This window comes from Oncorhynchus mykiss, chromosome 10 (assembly GCF_013265735.2).
Source record: "Oncorhynchus mykiss isolate Arlee chromosome 10, USDA_OmykA_1.1, whole genome shotgun sequence".
Taxonomy (NCBI): Eukaryota; Metazoa; Chordata; class Actinopteri; order Salmoniformes; family Salmonidae; genus Oncorhynchus; species Oncorhynchus mykiss.
Genome location: NC_048574.1, coordinates 54,689,968 through 54,713,545, shown reverse-complemented (window position 1 = coordinate 54,713,545; position 23,578 = coordinate 54,689,968). Strand labels below are relative to the sequence as shown.

At 43.5% G+C, this 23,578-nt stretch overlaps 1 protein-coding gene across 1 annotated transcript; it reads left to right on the top strand.

The window, feature by feature from the left end:
- Window positions 1-7,687: 7,687 nt before the first annotated feature.
- On the top strand, window positions 7,688-23,477 carry sparcl1 (SPARC-like 1). Its single transcript, XM_036933386.1, has 11 exons — window positions 7,688-7,944; window positions 15,265-15,320; window positions 15,432-15,497; window positions 15,716-16,906; window positions 17,199-17,310; window positions 17,844-17,965; window positions 18,571-18,691; window positions 18,928-19,064; window positions 21,057-21,205; window positions 21,974-22,122; window positions 22,371-23,477. Exons 2-11 carry the CDS (start codon window positions 15,267-15,269, stop codon window positions 22,397-22,399), a joined length of 2,130 nt encoding a protein of 709 aa, XP_036789281.1. The 5' UTR covers window positions 7,688-7,944; window positions 15,265-15,266; the 3' UTR covers window positions 22,400-23,477.
- Window positions 23,478-23,578: the final 101 nt, after the last annotated feature.

The window sequence follows — 23,578 nt, the reverse complement described above, 5'->3', positions numbered from 1 at the left end:
TGGTCTTGTTGTGAGAGTAATTAGTTCAACTTACAGCAACCACCACACCATGTATGTTCAAAACATGAGGAAGCAGTAGTTCCAGTTCATGGTTTCATGAAGATCCACACACACACACACACATACAACACCACTCTCTCTGATATTAATTGTGGTTCTGTAAAGAAAAGTGAATTTAGGCTCTAGCACAGTACTGGAAAAATATGCCTATTTGCATGTTAACAAACTATGTGGAGCCAAACACATGCTTGATGCACAGAGAAACAATAGAGCAATGTAGAAACATCTACACATTATAAAACATAAGCATGAGCGATCTGCAACCGAAAATAACCTAGCACCACAGACAAATGCTAATCGCTGATAAGCATGCTAAATAGTAATGCATTCTGGATGACAATGCTAATGCTAATGATAGCTAGCAAGTTTAACACAAATGGTACATATTTACAACAGACACCATTTAGCTCCAAACAACAAGACATCAAGATTTTGGAATTTACATTTAGCTGCACATACAATAAAACATCAGTAATAACAACATATTCCTAAGGAGATAGAAAAAGCAGGAGAGTAAAACCGGTTGGTCAGAATGGAAACTACAGACTGCCTGAAGCCCTGCTTGGTCGGATTTTACACTTAAGTCCCAGGAAAAAAATGCTTATAAAAATGAGCTTATAAAAATGATGAATAAAATGTTGACAGTGCTGAATAACACCTTAAACATTAACAGACTCATGACAGCAGAACTTTGCTGTACTCGTTGACCGTCTCTCTATAGTCTCTCTTGAAATCTCACACAGTAGAGTCAACTTTGCTGTGAGCTCATGGAAGCATCAGACACGGTGATCTGAGCTATCTCATTGGCCAGCGGTAGGCCTATAGGCGTACTTGATTTGCTCTCTGAGCCCACTGAGTATGTAGAGTTTGTACCAGTCAAAATGGTTAAAAATGGGACACTTTGACTACCTGATGGGCAGGGCTGCTGAATCAAGTGGCCCTACAGCAAGCAGTGTGAAACAAATACAAAAATAGGAACGTAAAGCTTTATTGTTGGGATTTTTACAGAAAAGTTTGGCGATCGAATAGGAAAGCCTAGGAAAGCCGACCAGTCGATCGAGCTAGACTGGTTGGTAACCACTGTTAATAAGCTATTCGACCCCAGACGAGTTCTTCTTCAGCAACACAGCCCCTACCCCTACATCACGTGCCTCAGCCGCCAGCTTGAATGGTACTGTGAAATGTGGTGCCCCATACACTGGCTCACATGATAAGATGGCCTTGGCCTGTTCCAGTGCCTGCTCACACTGCTCCGTCCAGCAAACCCTAGCCCCTTTTTTTCAACAGATTTGTCAGGGGTTCAGTCACTGCTGCGAAGTTGGGTAAAAATCTCTGATCGAACCCACTCATTGTCAGAACTCTCAACACCTGCTTCCGTGTCTGTGGCACCGGCAAGTCAAGTATGGCCTGGATCTTGGCTGCCCTTGGCTTCACCTTCCCCAACCCTACCACATGACCCAAAAATTCACCTTGGGGTTGTGCGATCTCACACTTGGGTAAGTTTACCACCAACCCTGCCCCTTCCAAACACTGCAACCATCCACATATATGGTCCACATACTCTGCTCATGAGTCGCTGTACACTACCACTTCGTCAATGTAAGGGACCACATTGTTCAACCCTGCTGTCACTGTATTCATCAAATGTTGGAATGTGGCTAGGGCATTTTTCATCCCAAACGGAAGAACCTGACACCGATACAAGCCCTCTGGTTTCACAAAGGCAGATACCTCTTTAACATGTTTTGACAGGGAAACCTGCCAGTATCCTTTCAGCAAATAAATCTTTGAGACACACTGAGTTTTTCCAATCCGATCGATGTAATCCTCCAGTCGGGGAATAGGATACAAATCATTTGTTTTTGTGAGAAGTATTGACATGCTGAATGCACCGAGCTGTCTGTTTAAACTACCAACACACAGCTCGGACACCATTACACCCCTCTTCTATCTCCTGAATCTCCTTGAGCGATGATGCGGTATCGATCAGAGGAGCCATGGTAGGGTCCTTCCGTTGCTCCTCAACGAAAACCTTCCGCTTGAATTGAAAGGGGTCCCTAGCATAGCAAACCCCCGTGTCTGCTAACTGGGACGCTGGGTCCTCTCAATCCTTTGAGGGGTCTACCGGTACTTGCTTGGCCTACATTTGAGAGCGAATCACTAAACAGTCTGGGAGTATTCCTTTTGCCTCAAAGCTATCAAACTGATCCCGGAGCCCAGCAACAAAATATCTCGAGGCCACCAAATGAACAGCGTTAGAGAGGTTCAGTCGGAATGCCTGAAGTGCACTGCTTATATTCTTAAAACGTTGGAGTATTGTGTTTCACAAGTTACACTGTAAAGCAATCACAAGTTTGTCCAGTTGGGTATAGTGCGTTAGAGCCTTGTTACACATGGCCAGAGTGTGATTTTCGGCCTTAGATTATTGTAGAAGAGACTGACTAACATTGGCATAATTGTGGTTTGTGCATGGGCAGACCACATCATACCAGAAAGAGTTTTGTGGGTTTCAATTCAACTGTTTTCATTTGGTTGTAAACCTGATGTAACAATCTGCCATCGCCAAGTGGATTTGGGGCTAAAGTTAAATACTGACTGCATGAAAAACAAATGTGTCAAGGCAGCAGTTTACAATATTTACCCCAACCAAATTCAGAGTATGTGCAGTGCAAGGCACCCACTCTCCCAATGGGTTGATCTCTCATATGCTTGATTGCAGGCATTTTGGTTGTTGTGCCTTTATTTTGCTCAGAAAATAACCTGTCAGTTTGGGTACTGTTTAAGTTGTTGCTCGTGCTGTTGATTTATTTTCTGTAATTTGATTTTCTGGGCCCCACTCAGGCCACTATCACTTTTGCCCACATTTTCAGTAGGCAGGCTAGCTAGCAAGATGTCCTATGCCATATTTGGTAACAGCTTTCTGATTGGATTATGCATGACACATGACTCACACAATTGACCAGTTAATTGTACTTATTTTGCAGTTTATTCTTTTTACTTTTTATTAATAAGTTACCCAATCAAGGCAGGACCCCCAGTTACCCACGTGGGCCCCCCAACTACTCTCCTCCCCCATCTATTGATTAGCAGAGCAGCAGCAGGCAGCAACAGGCTATCTACACTCATTGAGAGTGGGTTCTTGAGTCCTGTTGTGGTTGGCAGTTGCAGTAAAAAAAATACCTTAGCCAAATACATTTAAACTCAGTTTTTCACAATTTCTGACATTTAAACCTAGTAAAATTTCCCTGTCTTAGGTCAGTTAGGATCATCACTTTATTTTAAGAAAGTGAAATGTCAGAATAACAGTAAAGAGTGATTTATTTCAGCTTTTGTTTCTTTCATCACATTCCCAGTGGGTCAGAAGTTTACATACACTCAATTAGTATTTAGAAGCATTGCCTTTAAATTGTTTAACATGGGTTAAACATTTTGGGTAGCCTTCCACAAGCTTCCCACAATAAGTTGGGTTTTTGGCCTATTCCTCCTGACAGAGCTGGTGTAACTGAGTCAGGTTTGTGGGCCTCCTTGCTCGTACATGCTTTTTCAGTTCTGCCCACAAATGTTCTATAGGATTTTAGGTCAGGGCTTTGTGATGGCCACTCCAATACCTTGACTTTGTTGTCCTTACGCCATTTTGCCACAACTTTGGAAGTGTGCTTGGGGTCATTGTCCATTTAGAAGACCCATTTGCAACCAAGCTTTAACTTTCTGACTGATGTCTTGAGATGTTGCTTCAATATATCCACATAATTTCCTTCCCTCATGATGCCATCTATTTTGTGAAGTGCACCAGTCCCTCCCGCAGCAAAGCACCCCCACAACATGATGATGCCACCCTCGTGCTTCACGGTTGGGATGGTGTTCTTCGGCTTGCAAGCCTCCCCCTTTTTCCTCCAAACATAACGATGGTCATTATGGCCAAACAGTTCTATTGTTGTTTCATCAGACCAGAGGACAATTCTCCAAAAAGTACGATCTTTGTCTTCATGTGCAATTGCAAACCATAGTCTGGCTTTTTTATGGAGGTTTTGTAGCAGTGGCTTCTTCCTTGCTGAACGGCCTTTCAGGTTATGTCGATATAGGACTCGTTTTACTGTGGATACAGATACTTTTGTACCCGTTTCCTCCAGCATCTTCACAAGGTCCTATGCTGTTGTTCTGGGATTGATTTGTACTTTTCGCACTAAAGTACGTTAATCTCTAGGAGACAAACGCGTCTACCTCCTGAGCAGTATGATGGCTGTGTGGTCCCATCGTGTTTATACGTGCGTACTATTGTTTGTACATATGAACGTGGTACCTTCAGGCGTTTGGAAATTGCTCCCAAGGATGAACCAGACTTGTGGAGGTCTACAATTTATTTTCTGAGGTCTTGGGATTTTCTCATGATGTCAAGCAAAGAGGTACTGAGTTTGAAGGTAAGCCTTGAAATACATCCCCAGGTACACCTCCAATTGACTCAAATTATGTCAATCAGCCTATCAGAAGCTTCTAAAGCCATGACATAATTTTCTGGAATTTTCCAAGCTGTTTAAAGGCACTGTCAACTTTGTGTATATAAACTGCTTTTTTTTGCTGTCTCCTGGGCAGAGGGGCTTCAGTTCCGGTAAACCCCTGCATTAATCTGGCCCTGACTGTGGCCTACCCCTCTTACCCACCTACTACATACCACAATGCTTATGCATGTTTATCCCACAGGAAGCTGCTGAGAGAAGGACGACTCATAATAATAACTGGAATGGAGTGAATGGAATGTTACGCTATACAGTGCCTTGCGAAAGTATTCAGCCCCCTTGAACTTTGCGACCCTTTGCCACATTTCAGGCTTCAAACATAAAGATATAAAACTGTATTTTTTTGTGAAGAATCAACAACAAGTGGGACACAATCATGAAGTGGAACAACATTTATTGGATATTTAAAAGTTTTTTAACAAATCAAAAACTGAAAAATTGGGCGTGCAAAATTATTCAGCCCCTTTACTTTCAGTGCAGCAAACTCTCTCCAGAAGTTCAGTGAGGATCTTTGAATGATCCAATGTTGACCTAAATGACTAAATACAATCCACCTGTGTGTAATCAAGTCTCTGTATAAATGCACCTGCACTGTGATAGTCTCACAGGTCCGTTAAAAGCGCAGAGAGCATCATGAAGAACAAGGAACACACCAGGCAGGTCCGAGATACTGTTGTGAAGAAGTTTAAACCCGGATTTGGATACAAAAATATTTCCCAAGCTTTAAACATCCCAAGGAGCACTGTGCAAGCGATACTATTGAAATGGAAGGAGTATCAGACCACTGCAAATCTACCAAGACCTGGCCGTCCCTCTAAACTTTCAGCTCATACAAGGAGAAGACTGATCAGAGATGCAGCCAAGAGGCCCATGATCACTCTGGATGAACTGCAGAGATCTACAGCTGATGTGGGAGAATCTGTCCATAGGACAACAATCAGTCGTATATTGCACAAATCTGGCCTTTATGGAAGAGTGGCAAGAAGAAAGCCATTTCTTAAAGATATCCATAAAAAGTGTCGTTAAAAGTTTGCCACAAGCCACCTGGGAGACACACCAAACATGTGGAAGAAGGTGCTCTGGTCAGATGAAACCAAAATTGAACTTTTTGGCAACAATGCAAAACGTTATGTTTGGCGTAAAAGCAACACTGCTCATCATCCTGAACACACCATCCCCACTGTCAAACATGGTGGTGGCAGCATCATGGTTTGGGCCTGCATTTGTTCAGCAGGGACAGGGAAGATGGTTAAAATTGATGGGAAGATGGATGGAGCCAAATACAGGACCATTCTGGAAGAAAACCTGATGTAGTCTGCAAAAGACCTGAGACTGGGACAGAGATTTGTCTTCCAACAAGACAATGATCCAAAACATAAAGCAAAATCTACAATGGAATGGTTCAAAAATAAACATATCCAGCAGTTAGAATGGCCAAGTCAAAGTCCAGACCTGAATCCAATCGAGAATCTGTGGAAAGAACTGAAAACTGCTGTTCACAAATGCTCTCCATCCAACCTCACTGAGCTCGAGCTGTTTTGCAAGGAGGAATGAGAAAAAATTTCAGTCTCTCGATGTGCAAAACTGATAGAGACATACCCCAAGCGACTTACAGCTGTAATCGCAGCAAAAGGTGGCGCTACAAAGTATTAACTTAAGGGGGCTGAATAATTTTGCGCGCCCAATTTTTCAGTTTTTGATTTAAAAAAAAAGTTTGAAATTCCAATAAATGTCGTTCCACTTCATGATTGTGTCCCACTTGTTGTTGATTTTTCACAAAAAAAACAGTTTTATATCTTTATGTTTGAAGTCTGAAATGTGGCAAAAGGTTGCAAAGTTCAAGGGGGCCGAATACTTTCGCAAGGCACTGTATATAGCAAAGTATGTGTCCCCCCTTTCAAATTAGTGGATTCGGCTATTTCAGCCGCACCCGTTGCTGACAGGTTATAAAGTTGAGCACACAGCCATGCAATCACCATAGACAAACATTGGCAGTAGAATTGCCTTACTGAAGAGCTCAGTGACTTTCAACGTGGCGCTGTCATAGGATGTCAGTTCGCCAAACAACAAGTCAGTTCGCCAAATTTCTGCCCTGCTAGAGCTGCCCCGGTCAAATGTCAGTGCTGTAGTAGTGAAGTGGAAACGTCTAGGAGCAACAACAGCTCAGCCGCAAAGTGGTAGGCCACACAAGCTCACAGAGCCGGGTGCTGAAGTACGTAGCACGTACAAATCGTCTGTCCTAGGTTTCAAGACTAATTTCTGAGTTCCAAACACCCCTGGAAGCAACATCAGCAAAAAAAAACTGTTCGTCGGGAGCTTATGAAACGGGTTTCCATGTCTGAGCAGCCGCACACAAGCGTAAGCTCACCATGCACAATGCCATTGGACTCTGGAGCAGTGGAAACCATCCTCTGGAGTGATGAATCTCACTTCACCATCTGGCAGTCCGACCGAAAAATCTGTGTTTGGCGGATGCCAGGAGTATGCTACCTGCCCCAATACATAGTATTAGTGGAGGGGGAATAATGGTCTGAGGCTGTTTTTCATGGTTTGGCCTAGGTCCGTTGGTACCATTGATGGGAAGTCTTAACGCTACAGTATTCAGTGACATTCTAGACGATTCCATCGAACACCTTTGTGATTAATTCAAAATTTGACTGCGAGCCAGGCCTAATAGCCCAACATCAGTTCCCGACCTCACTAATGATCTTGTGGCTGAGTGGAAGCCAGTCCCCACAGCAATGTTCCAACATCTAGTGTAAAGAGTAGAGGCTGTTGTAGCAGCAAAGGTGGACCAACTACATATTATTTCCCATTATTTTGGAATGAGATGTTTGACGAGCAGGTGTCCACACAGATTTGGTCATGTAGTGTATCAAACACATGGCAACCATCTGCTTGATGTGTCCTTTACCATTCCATGGATTCCGTTCCAGACATTACTATGAGCCCATCCTCCCCTTTTTAAGGTGCCACCGGCCTCCTGTGGTTCATGCATCAGTGTATCATCCATCCTTGTGATTGTAAACCATTTTGGGTGATTTTAGTTGACCATAGGAAATAAGAGCTAGTGCGTAAACTTCCGCAATACGGGTTTGATTGAATAAGCTCTCTCTCTCGCTTCCCTGCTCGGCCATACTCAGTTGACTGCCTCCTCTGCTGTAGTCCACTGTCCACTGTCCACTGTTTCCTTTGACACAGAAGGCACAAAAGACGCTGAGAGGTGTGGTGTGTGTGTTGCTGGACAAAGCGTCAGTGTGCGAGAGACAGTGTGTGCACTTTCTTGGGTGAGATAGTACATTGTGTGTGTATGTGTGTTTGCGTCTGTGTGACGCAGTCTCAAACCTCTCCTTGCAGCTGCCAACATCAGGTAACAACTTTTTATTCTTCTCTCTTAGTTACATCCACTCGAAATTATCATTTTAAATTCCTTGAAGACACATTTTGTCGTCACAAAAACAAATCCCTCTAAATCTGTCTTATTGAGGAAATTGACACTGGGGATGTGGTGGATATATATGAGAAGAGTGATTTTGTGTTTTGTTTACTGCTAAATCAATCTGCTCAGATGTGTATTTTTTGTCCCCATTGTGTTGCATAGGGTGCTACTGCAGGATTGTTTTAGATGTTATGGACGTTTTAGACGTCTATGACTCAGATTTTACATTAGCATGCATGCTTTAGAGAGCGTTTCATGAAATTACTGGGTAAAAAAATCATTTTTTTCATACTTTAAAAACTTTACAAAGTTTGACCAAAGAGTAATAACCATTCATTTATGTAGCTAGTAAAACCGACAAAGACAACGTTCACATGATATTTATATCATTAGGCTAAAACAAAATCATTCTGTTTCAATCTCTTCCAAGTGATTTATCATTTTTGGCATGCAATATCTCCCCCCCCCCCCCCCCCCCCCCCACCCCCCACCCCCCCGCATTGTCTCCAAACACAGGGACAAAAAGTTTGTGGACTTAGTCGACTCTCTTTCCTGTCTAGTAGCTTCTGCTGTTTGCTTTAGCGTCCACTGAACTCTCAATGTGACTTTTTGAGAGAGGGGTGCATCTCTGAAGGGAGAGTTTCACACTATGGAAACCGAGAGGGAGGGTGTTTTAGTTTTGTATTTAAACTTTATTTAAGTTATCTAAGTCATTTAAGAAGAAATTCTTATTTACAATGACAGCCTACCCCAGCCAAATCCAGACAATGCTGGGCCAATTGCGCACAACCATATGGGACTCCCAATCATGGCCGGTTGTGCAACAGCCTGGAATTGAACCAGGGGCTGTAGTGACACCTCTAACACTGAGATGCAGTCACTTAGACCGCTGCACCACTCAGGAGCCCTAAAGGGACTCAAGATTTAAATGTTCTAAAGTTGGGGGAAATGGTTTGTCCATTGGTTTTGAACGATTGCACAATAAGGGATTGTCATTGCCCTTATCAGAGACCAAGGTGGACAAACCTCATGTCTGTCTTTGATATTCAGTATGATAAAATCATTTGAATGGCCCATTTATACCCATAATTAAAGGGGCAATCTGCAGTTCTGCAGTTCAATAACAAAGCGTCCACCCTGCCACTGATTTTTTTAAACAGCTGGTAGATACAGCTGGAAGATAAACAGAGCTATGGAAGCAAGGACTGACCATCCATGAGATATATAAAATATAATATTTTAGGTTCTGATGGGGTGCTACAATTAAACAAGGCATTAATAACTTATATTCTTCAAGAATCAATGGGTATATAACAATAATATAAAAGTACAAAAATGTATGTACTAATCACACTTTGCCTCTTTAAAGGCCCAAAACAGCTGTTTTTATCTCAATATCAAAACAAAGAAGCAAAAAACGATATCTCAAGCAAGAATTCTGCTAGGAATGTTTGGGAGTGGTCTGAGTGGAAGGGTTCCCTTTCAGTCGGTACTCTCGGTACAACACAACTCACTTTTGCGACTTTGATTGAAGAACTAAAATCACGCCTGACTAGGCTAATGAAATCCGTGCCTTTCTGAAAGCCCCACCTTCCACAGGTGATAACACTGTGGCTCGAATTCATTCTGAAATTATTTCACTCTTCACCTCAATGTGAGCAAGAACAATTCATGCTTCAACAAAAAAAAAATATTGGAACATGAGACTATCTGACTTTGTGCCATCCAAACTGTCCCTTCATGGTCGATCAGTTTGTGTGCGCATTGCCAGCGGCTGCATGCAAACTCTTTGGATAGACATGTAGCATTCTTGAGAAAGCTCGGGGTTAACGTTGGCGACCTTCCTGTGCTGGATGTCGGTACCTGTCAAGTTGCAGAACGTGGGGAGGAATTTGGGGCTGTGGTCAGAGCAGAACTAGCCTTCCAGCAGGGCGATAGTGAGCCGGCTGAATCGGTCTCCCACAGTGTCTCACTGGGCCCAGGTTCGGATGACGACATGTTAACCCTGGCGGGCTCAGCAGGGTTCTTGGTTGATGAGGAGGACTTAATTCAGGGGCAGCCACCTCCCCACGCCTGTGATTGTCCTACCCCGCAGAAGTGACCTTCCTCCACCACAGAATAAATCTGTACCTGCACCCTGTGATTTCTGCTGTCAAGCACCACCTGCCTCTTTTTTCGGATTTTGGCAAGGAAGTGACAACAACCTGCTCCAAGCCACATTCCCCTTTGTCCGTAACTATGATGCAGTTCTACCAGACTGAGCTGCTGACAGAGTTGGATGCAGCTTTGACTGCCACGTAGCCCCACACAGAGCTCTTGTGCAGATTTAATTCTGCCCATGTCCCGGTGCACCATTCTGTAGCTCAGTAAATGTATTGGAGCTACTGTGGTGGCAAAGTGTCACCTTTAGCTGACTCTCTCGGGGCTGAAACTTCCCGAAAAGGAGACAGGCGGAGCCCTGCCGGCTAAGTGGCTGTTGAGAGTGGTGGAAATAAAAAAGAATCAGTCCATCCCTGTCCACGAGAGGGCATTAATGCCCCCTCAGATGGCACTTTACGGGAGACTCACTGCCTGCTCCGACCAATGTCGCGCATGTGTTGCCCTGGATCATGTGAACAGTGACGTCAGGATACAGGTGTGTGTTATTTCTTACATTAATTAGCCCAGGACATTTTTTGTGTTACTACATTCAGCCGGAAAGAACTAAAGAAGTAAACCACTAGTAACTCACCAGTATTACAACCGGGAATACGACTTGGATTGGATTGGATCCTTTGTTCGTACCCCTCAGGGCAATTGAACTGATTCCAGAGGCTGATCCAAAACACAGCTAGCGGAGAAGAGATGTTTGGAGTGGAATTCTAGTCCGACTCAGGATGCGTACACACCATCCACCGCTTTCAAGTATATTTCACGCTAATGTTCAGTCTCTGGATAATAAAGTAGCCGAGCTCAGGGCGAGAATCTCTTTCCAGAGTAACATACTTTGTTTCACAGAAACATGGCTCCCTCGGGATATACTGTCTTGGTCCATACAGCCAGCTGGGTTCTCAGTATATCGCGCAGACAGGAATAAAGAACTCTCCGGGAAGAAGAAAGGAGGGGGTTTATGTTTCATGATTAACTACTCCTGGTGTGACTGTGATAACATACAGAAACTCAAGGCCTTTTGTTCACCCGACCTAGAATACCTCACAATGAAATGCCGAACGTATTATCTCCCAAGAGAATTCTCTTTGGTTATAATCACAGCCGTGTATATTCCCCCTCAAGCCGATACCACGACGGCACTCAAAGAACTTTACTGGACTTTTTGCAAACTGGAAACCACATATCATGAGGCCATATTTATTGTAGCTGTGGATTTTAACAAAGGAAATCTGTGGAAAACGCTACCGAAGTTCTACCAACAGATTGACTGTAGCACTCGCTCTGAGAAAACATTAGGCCACTGCTACTCAGCTTCGAAATGCCTACAAGACGCTCCCCTGCCCTCCCTTTGGCAAGTCACGACTCCATTTTGCTCTTCCCTTCCTAAAGGCAGAAACTCAAAAAAAGAGGTACCTGTGCTAAGGACTATTCAATGCTGTTCTGACCAATCAGATTCCTTGCTTCAAGATGATTTTGATCACACAGACTGGGATATGTTCCAGGTAGCCTCTGAGAATAACATTGACGAATACACAGATACGATGACTGAGTTTATCAGGAAGTGTATAGGAGATGTTGTACCCACTGTAACTATTAAAACCTACCCTAACCAAAAACCGTGAAAATCTCTTCCCAACAAAACTTTTTCAAAAGAAAGATGGCCAGGGTCGCTGCTCATCTGCGTGGATGTGCATTAGGCATGCTGCAAGGAGGACTGCAGATGTGGCCAGGGCAATAAATTGCAATGTCCGTACTGTGAGAAGTCTAAGACAGCGCTACAGGGAGTCAGGATGGATAACTGATAGTCTTCGCAATGGCAGACCACATTTAACAACACCTGCACAGGATTGGTACATCCGAACATCACACCTGCGGGACAGGTACACGATGGCAACAACAACGGCCCAAGTTACACCAGGAACGCACAATCCCTCCATCAGTGCTCAGACTGTCCGCAATAGGCTGAGAGAGGCTGGACTGAGGGCTTGTGGGCCTGTTTGTAAGGCAGGTCCTCACCAGAGATCACCGACAACAACGTTGCCTATGGGCACAAACTCACCGTCGCTGGACCAGACAGGACTGGCAAAAAGTGTTCTTCACTGACGAGTCGCGGTTTTGTCTCACCAGGGGTGATGGTCGGATTCGCGTTTATCGTCGAAGGAATGAGCATTACACCGAGGCCTGTACTCTGGAGCGGGATCGATTTGGGGGTGGAGGGTCCGTCATGTGTGTGTGTTACAGCATCATCGGACTGAGCTTGTTGTCTCTGCCTGCAATCTCAACGCTGTGCTGTTACAGGGAAGACATCTTCCTCCCTCATGTGTTACCCTTCCTGCAGGCTCATCCTGACATGACCCTCCAGCATGTCAATGCCAACATCCATACTGCTCTTTCTGTTTGTGATTTCCTGAAAGACAGGTATGTCAGTGTTCTGCCACGTCCTGCGAAGAGCCCGGATCTCAATCCCATTGAGCACGTCTGGGACCTGTTGGATTGGAGGGTGAGGGCTAGGGCCATTCCCCCCAGAAATGTCCAGGAACTTGCAGGTGCCTTGGTGGAAGCGTGGGGTAACATCTCACAGCAAGAACTTGCAAATGTGTTGCAGTTCATGAGGAGGAGATGCACTGCAGTACTTAATGCTGCTGTTGGCCACACCAGATACTGACTGTTACTTTTTATTTTGACCCCCTATTTGTTCAGGGACACATTATTCCATTTCTGTTCGTCACATGTCTGTGGAACCTGTTCAGTTTCTGTTTCAGTTGTTGAGTCTTGTTATGTTCATACAAGTATTTACATATGTTAAGTTTGCTTAAAATAAACGCAGTTGACAGTCAGAGGACGTTTCTTTTTTTTGTTGAGTTTATTTTGCACAGCTGCCAATTTTTTGGTCCTTAAATGAAACTGGTATATTTTTTTATTTATCACAATTTTCTTGAACAAATGTTGGTCTTTAATGCAGGGCCCTGGGATTATTATTGATGCTGCCTTTCCAGTGCTGGGTGGTAGCCACTCTCTTGGATGCATCAATGTCCCCGACAGGCCTGCTGGCACTGGCCCAGTGGGGAGACCCTCCGGTACTGTCGCAAGGGGTGCTCATGGGACAGGTGTTATTCTGTTGGTCATAACAGATGTGTCCCCCCAAGTGTGGGGCTACTCGATTTGGGGGTATGGACGGTGGGGGTATGGACGGTACCCAACATATCTATTACCTGGAGCTTCTGAGGTTTCAGGTTTGTTGGGCTGTTTAGTGGAGGCTACATCCCTGGGTGGTTGCCCAGATATGGGAGAGGTTTGGCAGGGCCAACCTAGATCTTTACGCATCGCAAGAAAACTTGCAGTGTTGTCTGTTCTTCTCGCTGAGGGACCTAAGTGCCCCGTTGGGAACTATTGCGCACCAGTGGTCTTGGAGCCTGCTGTACCTATTGCGCCCACATGGGATTTAGCTCTGGTTTTGGAGGCATTGTGCACCCTTTGAGCCTCTGGAGTTGGTGGATCTGAAGATCCTCTCCTACAAGAGCTCTCTGCTTATGGCTTGGGCTTCATCTAAATGTGTTGGGGGCCTCCACATCTCATCCGTACATGGTTCCTGTACTCAGTTCACCCCTGGCGACTCTAAGGTGACGTTGTGTCCTAATGCGGCCTTCATGGTCATGACCTACACGTCTTTAGCCTCTGAGCTATTTTCCCTTTTCACCTCCTCCTTTTGCTTGTGAAGAGCAACAGAGGTTTCATGCTCTGTGTCCAGTACTAGCTTTATGCATGCCCTTTGAGTGGATCCGAGATATCTGGTTATGTGACCAGATTTTTTCTGTTCAGCTAATCCAGCTCGTAGCAGGGCGCTCTCTGAGCAGCGTCTCTCCTTACTGACTTGTGGAGGTTTTCTCCCTGGCATGCAGCAGCAAGTGAGGGTTACTTAGCGGTGTACGCGCCCACTCGACCATGGGCCTGGCAGCATCTTGGGCATTATTTAAAGGATTGACTGTAGGGGATATTTGCGCTGCGGCAGGTTGGGCATCATCACACACGTTCGTGAGTTTTTATAGCTTCGATGTTTCGGCTTCCAGTGTAGCCCACAGTGCTTACAGCTGGGAAAGGAGAAGGTGTCCACAATACCAAGACTACCTTGCGGGTGGAGGTCTGGGTGGTCTGCCATGGGCCATTTCAGTTGGTGTCCATTGGTGCCGGCTTGGGGCGGTATTTAATTCTCCATAGTTGTGTTGAACTGACATGGTTTGGTAGGTTACTTTCTAAATGTGATCCATTAAAGTTACTAGTTACCTGTCCAAAAGTGTATCAGTAACGTAACTCAACTTTTGGATTACCCAAACTCAGTAACATAATCTGATTACTTTCCTATTAAGAGACATTATTAGAAGACACAAAGTAATATTACCAATTGAACGACACCTATTGCAGGGTCAGTCAATGTTAGAGTTTAGATGGCCTTAAATGTATGTTGCAATTTACTCTATGTGCTAGATATGTTTCTTACCCATTGCTTTCTACTTCAATAGATAATTATACGATTAGGCTTTATCTTTATATTAAAAACAATTTATCTGTCAGATTTCTGGTAATTTCAGTTGATTAAATACCCTTTATCTTCAAGCATATGACTTGGAAATATTGATTAGATAAATAGTTTTACCTGAACATAAGCCAAAAACTAAGGACTTATTAGCCTACTCTGTTGTTCATATTTTTGTTGTCAAGGAGGACTGATAAGACCCATTGCTTCAAAACATTGTTGAAAAAGAAATACTGCTGTCATGGAATGGCATGCCCTGAGCACTTCCAGAAAAATGGTTATTTGCAAGTGAAAAATGTTCGCCCGGCCTGCTGTTTAAGTTTTTGTTGGTGACACTTTGATATCTCGATAACTTCAGTCTATTAAAAGTGCACAAGATTGAGCATGTGTCCGTTAGGCCTATGGAAAAATATTAAATCAGCTCACATTAGATTGAGCAATAAAAAGTCCCACTCGTGGTATTCAATATGATACAAAACGAAGGAAAAAAGTAATTTGCCTGCACTGGTCCTTTAAACTTTATAAATACTAATAAATAACATATGCCATTGAATTTGATGTCGTTATAGGTATGAAGACCCATTTACTGTTCTTTTGCCTATTGACCTCAGCATTTGCTGTGTCTGTAAGTACTGATAAATCCACTCTTGCTTTTTGATAAACAGCTTTTTAATAAAATAAATGAATAACCACAAGTCTAATGATTTTTTATCAATAATTCCTTGCCATTCCCAAGGTCAAAGGCAAACCTCACGACAAACATCAAGCTTTAGCCAAGTCCTCACACACAGCTAAAGAGAAGGTAAAGTGCATCCAACTCTGTATTTTAAATAAATCTTTATAAAAACAGAACATTGACAAGGATTCCCCAGAAACTTTACCTTTCATTATTATATTATTATTTCATTTATGACAAAAGTTTGTCTAGAGGCTATATCTTTTGTTATATTTACAAAGGTTTTTCCAGAAACTTTTAATTTTTAGTTGTACTGACTTTTTACACTTCCCTTCCTGCTAAAGGACATTGTTCCAGATGAGGCCAATGAGGGGGAGATCTTGCCGACTTTCATGACCTTTGAGTCTAGCAGTCAGGATCAGGAAGACGAGGACATGAGCTACGAGGACAATGCTAATGTTAATATGGGTCCCTCCAATGAGGAAGGGGTGTTCGAGGTGTCTGACAGTGGTGAGAGGAGCACCCCTGTCCTGCTGAGCGATAAGGCACTGGTGGACCTCCTCCAGGGGGAGTCAGAGGAAGAAGAGGTGGAAGAGGAGGAGGAGGAAGAAGAGGAAGAGGGAAAGATCGAGTCTGAGGAGACACAGTCTGAAGAGGAGGAGGGAGAAGAAGCGGAGGGAGACTTGGAAAAGGAGGAGGAGGATGAGGAGGTGATAGATGGGGAGGAGGAGGTGGATGTGGAGGCAGAGAAAGAGGCAGAAAAGGTGGAGGCGATGGCGGATGAGGAGGAGTCAGATGAGGATGAGGAGAAAGGAGAGAAAGAGGCGGAACCTGTGGTCGGGGACGGAAGAGTAAAGCAAGAGGCTGAAGTCGAAGAGACGTACAGCAACACCGAGCCGGAGATTCCAGAGGATCTGGACTACGCAGGTGACAGTGACAACACACAGCCCCTGGAAACCGAGCTTGAGGAAGGGAAATCCCTCGCCGAAGACGCCCAGCTCCTCTTAAATAAGGAAGAGGGGGCAAAGGTGGAGGAGAAAGAAGAACAAGTTAGCAAGGAAGATGAAATCCCCACTGCCACTGATGACTATGAGTCCCAGCAGGACATACAAGAAGCCGAGGCCTCTGAGAGCCAGGAAGTGCTCGGCCAGTACAAACTCCCTGAGGGAAGCAAGGACCAGCAGAAAGGTTCCAAGGACAATTCCCAAGAAAAGGGGAACAATAAAAAAGACGGCGACACAGACGCTGAACTCCAAGAGACAAAGAACAGTGTGGATCTTGATGGGACACATCTTTCTGTAGAAGGGGGAGAAGAGAAGGAGCAGAAGAACATAAACGAGAGCGCCAGTCACACCCTAGGCAAAGCTACGAAGCAGAGGAAGAACCAGAGGGTGAGGAAGCACCCCCCACAGAGGGATGAGGCCCCGCCAGGAGAAGGAGTCCCAGACCACCAGGGGGATGAGGGGGAGAAGGAGTACTACCGCACCACTGACAATGCTGTCTACAAGCCCAAGCGGAGAAGAGCCGGGAAATGGGTAAAACTCTTCACACATCGCCCATTAGCTATAATGCAATGTTATCCTAAAACCTCAACCTACATTGAACCATGTAACCCTTATATAAAGCTTGGCCCTTTTCTGTGAGTGACCTATTTGAAATTCAACCGATGGTCCATGGATGGATCTACTCTATTCTCAGAGCTTCCCAAAATTAGTGTATACAGTATGGGAAATAGGGTGTCATTTAAAATGCCCACATCTTATCTATTAACATCTGTGGGTGGTTTGTTGACCTCTATTGTGATTTCATCTTCTGTTTCCTACCCAGGCTCCTCTGGTGGGAATGAACCCGGTCCAGATCAGGGCGACAGTGGACCTCTACCCCAGCGCCAGGCCCTCTTTGGCGGCCAGCCTATACAGACCCCAAGCCTCCGCTGCCGGTAAGTGTCAATCTCAGCAAGGCACGCACGCACGCACACACACACACACACACACACACACGCACGCACGCACACACACACACACACACACACACACACACACACTAGGAATCTGCTGACTGGGCCCTTTCACTAACACTCCCAGAAGAATAGTGCCACTCCAATTCACCGCTGCTACCAAAACAAACCCCCCCCCCCCCCCCCCCCCCCCCCCCCCCGCCTCCGCTGGATTAAGGGGTCAATGAGAGAGCTCATGTTGAATTCGAGCACTGTGCAAACTCAAATGGCAATGGAATGCAGGGGGTAATGGCTGTGGTGGTAGTGCTGGTGTTTCCATTGACATCTATAACCACTGGAAAGTACATACTTGTTAATCATGATTAAGACTTGATTAAAACATTAATAACACATGAACATACAATAACTTAGTGAATCTAGCAGAAAATAAACAATAGTGTTATCACATCAATGTTCCACTGATATAAAATTCTAGGGCATGAGTGTGTTTAGACAACAAAAAAAATCTCTTTTAGACCCTTGTGAGAACTTCCGTTGTAAACGTGGAAAGACCTGCAAACTCAACGGGGAGAAGAAGCCTATGTGCGTGTGTCAGGAGCCTTCTGCCTGCCCACAGAGTGTCACTGACTATGATCATGTGAGTATGAACAGTGGTCATTGGGGTGGCCTGGGGGGGTTCACAGTTCTGGATCACATGTGCTATACAGTATGTACTGCTGAGGAGCATGGGTTGAATCTGACCCACTGCTCTAGCACTTTCTCTCTCTACTCCTTCCTTTCTTTCTATCCTGTCCAATAAACGTAAACAATACGAAAGGAATTCCTTTAAACACATTTGGGAAGAGTTGCTATTATGGACAGGAACTGTGGGCAATTGAAATTGATAAGATCGGTACCACAGAACTATGCTGTTGTAAAAGTTAGGATTTGGATACGTCTTCTGATCCTACATCTGTAGTTCGAGGAAACTTGAAGGAAATATGCCAAGAATCTGGCTATGGTAGGTACAACCCTGACATGATATTCTAACAACGTTGGGGAGCTGTTGGTTTTGGCTATAATTGTATCTGCAGGCCCCTGTGTCCAAGACAGGTGCACTAGCCTCAGTCTGAATAGAGTTAACTCTATTGGAACTCTGTGATGCTTAGTTTCTTACCAAGAGCAGGATCACTACAATATCTTTAGCTGAAGCATTTCATTTGTTAAATCCACAACACATGAAGTAATGTATCTTTCATGCAGGTATGTGGAACTAACAATGTCACCTACGACACATCCTGTGAGCTCTTTGCCACCAAGTGCAACCTGGAAGGCAGCAAGAGAGGCCATAGACTTCACCTGGACTACACTGGACCCTGCAAATGTAAGACAGCTATAGTCAGACCACCTCTACAGTTTCTGACCAATACAGTATCTAATCTGAAATAACTACAGTATAACACTTTTTTTCTCTCCATTTCTTCCTCTCCCTTTCGTTTTTCTTTCTCATTCTTGTCTGTTTCTCACTCTCTATTTAATTGTCTCATCTTACCTTGCCTCTCCCCCTTCCTCTCTTTCTCACTCTCTCTCTTTCTTCCACTACCTTGCTCTCTCTGTTAGTCATAGCACCATGTATGAATGGCGAACTGGTCCAGTTTCCTCTGCGTATGCGCGACTGGCTGAAGAACGTCTTGCTGCAGCTCTATGAACATGACTCCATGTCCCCTGGCTTCCTCACCCCCAAGCAACGCATCCGAGTGAGTAAATATCTTATTTTTTTTCTCAAATAAATCGGAGAAAAAATAAACCTTGTATGGACACCCTTAAAGTTATGCTTAAAATACGAGGGTAAAACATTACATTTAGACATACCATCTACAGTGCCTTGCGAAAGTATTCGGACCCCTTGAACTTTGCAACCTTTTGCCACATTTCAGGCTTCAAACATAAAGATATAAAACTGTATTTTTTTGTGAAGAATCAACAACAAGTAGGACACAATCATGAAGTGGAACGACATTTATTGGATATTTCAAAAGTTTTTAACAAATCAAAAACTGAAAAATTGGGCGTGCAAAATTATTCAGCCCCCTTAAGTTAATACTTTGTAGCGCCACCTTTTGCTGCGATTACAGCTGTAAGTCGCTTGGGGTATGTCTCTATCAGTTTTGCACATCGAGAGACTGACATTTTTTCCCATTCCTCCTTGCAAAACAGCTCGAGCTCAGTGAGGTTGGATGGAGAGCATTTGTGAACAGCAGTTTTCAGTTCTTTCCACAGATTCTCGATTGGATTCAGTTCTGGACTTTGACTTGGCCATTCTAACACCTGGATATGTTTATTTTTGAACCATTTAATTGTAGATTTTGCTTTATGTTTTGGATCATTGTCTTGTTGGAAGACAAATCTCCGTCCCAGTCTCAGGTCTTTTGCAGACTCCATCAGGTTTTCTTCCAGAATGGTCCTGTATTTGGCTCCATCCATCTTCCCATCAATTTTAACCATCTTCCCTGTCCCTGCTGAAGAAAAGCAGGCCCAAACCATGATGCTGCCACCACCATGTTTGACAGTGGGGATGGTGTGTTCAGCTGTGTTGCTTTTACGCCAAACATAACGTTTTGCATTGTTGCCAAAAAGTTCAATTTTGGTTTCATCTGACCAGAGCACCTTCTTCCACATGTTTGGTGTGTCTCCCAGGTGGCTTGTGGCAAACTTTAAACGACACTTTTTGTGGATATCTTTAAGAAATGGCTTTCTTCTTGCCACTCTTCCATAAATGCCAGATTTGTGCAATATATGACTGATTGTTGTCCTATGGACAGAGTCTATCACCTCAGCTGTAGATCTCTGCAGTTCATCCAGAGTGATCATGGGCCTCTTGGCTGCATCTCTGATCAGTCTTCTCCTTGTATGAGTTGAAAGTTTAGAGGGACGGCCAGGTCTTGGTAGATTTGCAGTGGTCTGATACTCCTTCCATTTCAATATTATCGGTTGCACAGTGCTCCTTGGGATGTTTAAAGCTTGGGAAATCTTTTTGTATCCAAATCCGGCTTTAAACTTCTTCACAACAGTATCTCGGACCTGCCTGGTGTGTTCCTTGTTCTTCATGATGCTCTCTGCGCTTTTAACGGACCCCTGAGACTATCACAGTGCAGGTGCATTTATACGGAGACTTGATTACACACAGGTGGATTGTATTTGTCATCATTAGTCATTTAGGTCAACATTGGATCATTCAGAGATCCTCGCTGAACTTCTGGAGAGAGTTTGCTGCAGTGAAAGTAAAAGGGCTGAATAATTTTGCACGCCCAATTTTTCAGTTTTTGATTTGTTAAAAAAGTTCGAAATATCCAATAAATGTCGTTCCACTTCATGATTGTGTCCCACTTGTTGTTGATTCTTCACAAAAAAATACAGTTTTATATCTTTATGTTTGAAGCCTGAAATGTGGCAAAAGGTCGCAAAGTTCAAGGGGGCCGAATACTTTCGCAAGGCACTGTATAAAGGGGTTAGAAGTAGTTCATTGATAATTCCATTATTTATATTTTCAAAATATTTCATATTCATATAAAGGTGCTTTATGAAGTTTTAACCAACTGCGTTCTTAGGGATTAATAGTGTATATCTCAAAGCCCAAAAATCACCAGTGCCTCACAATTGATTTTCAAACAGCAATCTTGTTAGCACACGTTCATATTCAATCCAATACAATTTTTATTATTCATGTGTGACCATAAATAATCTCCCAGGTGAGAAAGATCCACGAGAGTGAGAGGCGCCTCCATGCCGGCGACCACCCCATTGAGTTGCTGGCCCAGGACTTCGAGAAGAACTACAACATGTACATATATCCCGTGCACTGGCAGTTCGCTCAGATGGACCAGCACCCTTCTGACAGGTACAGTACTCCAGGAGAAAAATGATTTTGTTGTTGTTGTTGTCATAAAAAAAAAATGAAAAAGAAAAGAACCTGCGGAGCCTCTTGCTTACGCCAAGTTTTCATTGAAATGCTTATGAGCTTCTGTAAAAAGTTACACGCCTAGTGCAGTAGGCCAGTATCATGGATGATGTCATACCTGCAGTCAAATCAGCAAGTAGTGATGCAGTCATAAATAATATTGAAGAAGTGTTGTTATATGTCTTTGATATGATTCAAGAGTGAATAGCTTCACTTGTAGCTGTTAACCTTCACAAGACATTCTGATTACGGCTCTCACTGTAATGTTGGTGAATCTGATTCAGATTACTTGTGAATCAGATACATGGTGGGTCTGAATCTAATATGTGATTAAGAATCAGTTTAACTGAAACTTTCACATTTGAGTTTACCTTAAAGGCCCATAAAGGGGGAAACAAAAGTGGAAGCGCAGCTGGGATATTCCTGGAATTAGTCCATTTGGGTAAATCTATTTCAGACTGTGTGTCAATCGTTTCGGTAAATCTATTTCAGACTGTGTGTCAATCGTTTCGGTAAATCTATTTCAGACTGTGTGTCAATCGTTTCTAGTTTTGGGTCAGACTTCCCATACTCAAACCCCAATGGAATAAAACGGAGTGAAACAGGGAAGCTCTACTTGAAGAATGGGAGGCGCTTATTTTAGTTTTCTGTTCCAAAACGTTTTCCATTGCATAGGCTTATGAAAATGACACTGGTGTTCCTATCCAGGTTCCTGTCCCACTCTGAGCTGGCCCCCCTGAGGGTCCCGTTGGTCCCCATGGAGCATTGTACCTCCCGCTTCTTCCAGGAGTGTGACGCAGACAGAGACAAACAGGTGTCCTTCAGGGAGTGGGCTCACTGCTTCGGCATCAAGGATGGTAAGAGTGTGCAGTCTTATACAAAGTGAAGGCAATTCAATGACCAAAGAAGGAGGCTTGACATGATGTTGCCAATGTTGTGATAGTTGTGGTAGTTAGATGGGAGTGAAGGAATGAATGCTGCGTTACTGTAGCTTACAGAAGGACCATGATCATGTGCTTTCACACATGTTTGATAGTATGACCCTATATTGTAAACTCTTGTAAAGATGTCATCTTTTGTGATTTTCCATTTTCCCTCTCTGCAGAGGACATGGATGTCAACCTGCTCTTCTGAGTCCAATCAGTACCTCATCAAGCAACCAGCTTTAATAATCATTTAACAAGATCACCTTCAATTATGGCAGAACCACATACCTTAATTGGCAGAAGAGAGACTTGCGTTGATTTAAACTGTATGTTTTTCGATGTGCTCTGTAAAGTTAGACTGGTAGAACCAGCCTAATCGCTGTGTTCACCATTATATTCAACTTCACGTATCAGTCTGGAATTTCTCCTTATTGAAACTGTTTGAGCCTATGTCTGTAATGAGAAGCATTACTCAAAACCAAGTTGTCAGTGATGGGATCACCTTAAACCAATCAGAGGACTACCTAATTCAAAGCACAGGATTTTGGGGGTGGGTTTTCTGAGAGGACTCTGATTTGACCAGTCATTTCTTGGCTTGTCCTAAACTCCCATCTATTGGAGAAAGCCCAGGTGTATATGCAGTAAAACAGAATGGTGAACACAATAATCAGGTGGGTTCTACCATTCTACTGCAAAGTACAATTGATTAAAAAGTAAAAGTGAGAATGTCCTTCCATGTCTTAAGTCATAGATGGAAGAGGAGGATAGTTCATGTTGTCTTAAATCAGACTAATCTAAAACAAATTTGGATCTATAAATATGTGGATGTTCTGTTCTACTGTATGTAGAGTATAGCTGATAGTGGTATTAGTAGAGTAAGTTTTTTTTAGCAATTAACAATGATATTAGTGTTATGAACACATTCCAAGAGGGGGAAAGTTTACGAGTGCTTTTTAGTAGATGACTGACTACAAAACAGAAATTGACTTCTATGCAGGTGAGACCGATCACTTTACTTTTTGAACAAAATATTACAGTATTCATTTTAAACATTTAAGTGGGAGCGTAACAATATTTTTTTGGTATGAAAACCATTTGTAATTGACTGTCAAAATAAATTGAGCTGTCAAAAGGAGAAATTGAAATGGCAGTAATGGAGTAGAACATGTGATGTTGACAGAATTACTAAGAGTTGAATGCTGCAACAGTTTTATTTGTCTTGCCAGATATAGCTACTTTACTAACCTTTCTAATAAAAGTAATGTTGACCTCATCGGATCTCATCACATTCCTGTTTGATTGTTTTACTTTATGCACAATTGGATTGAAGGTAACTTTATTGATCCCCAGGGGGAAATTGTCATCAATAAAGTTATTTCATGCACCA

Coding starts and splice junctions, on each gene's coding strand:
- sparcl1 (XM_036933386.1), top strand. CDS start 15,267: ATGAAGACCCATTTACTGTTCTTTTGCCTATTGACCTCAGCATTTGCT. Junction 15,321..15,431: donor CCTCAGCATTTGCTGTGTCT/GTAAGTACTGAT, acceptor GCCATTCCCAAG/GTCAAAGGCAAACCTCACGA. Junction 17,966..18,570: donor GTGTCACTGACTATGATCAT/GTGAGTATGAAC, acceptor TCTTTCATGCAG/GTATGTGGAACTAACAATGT.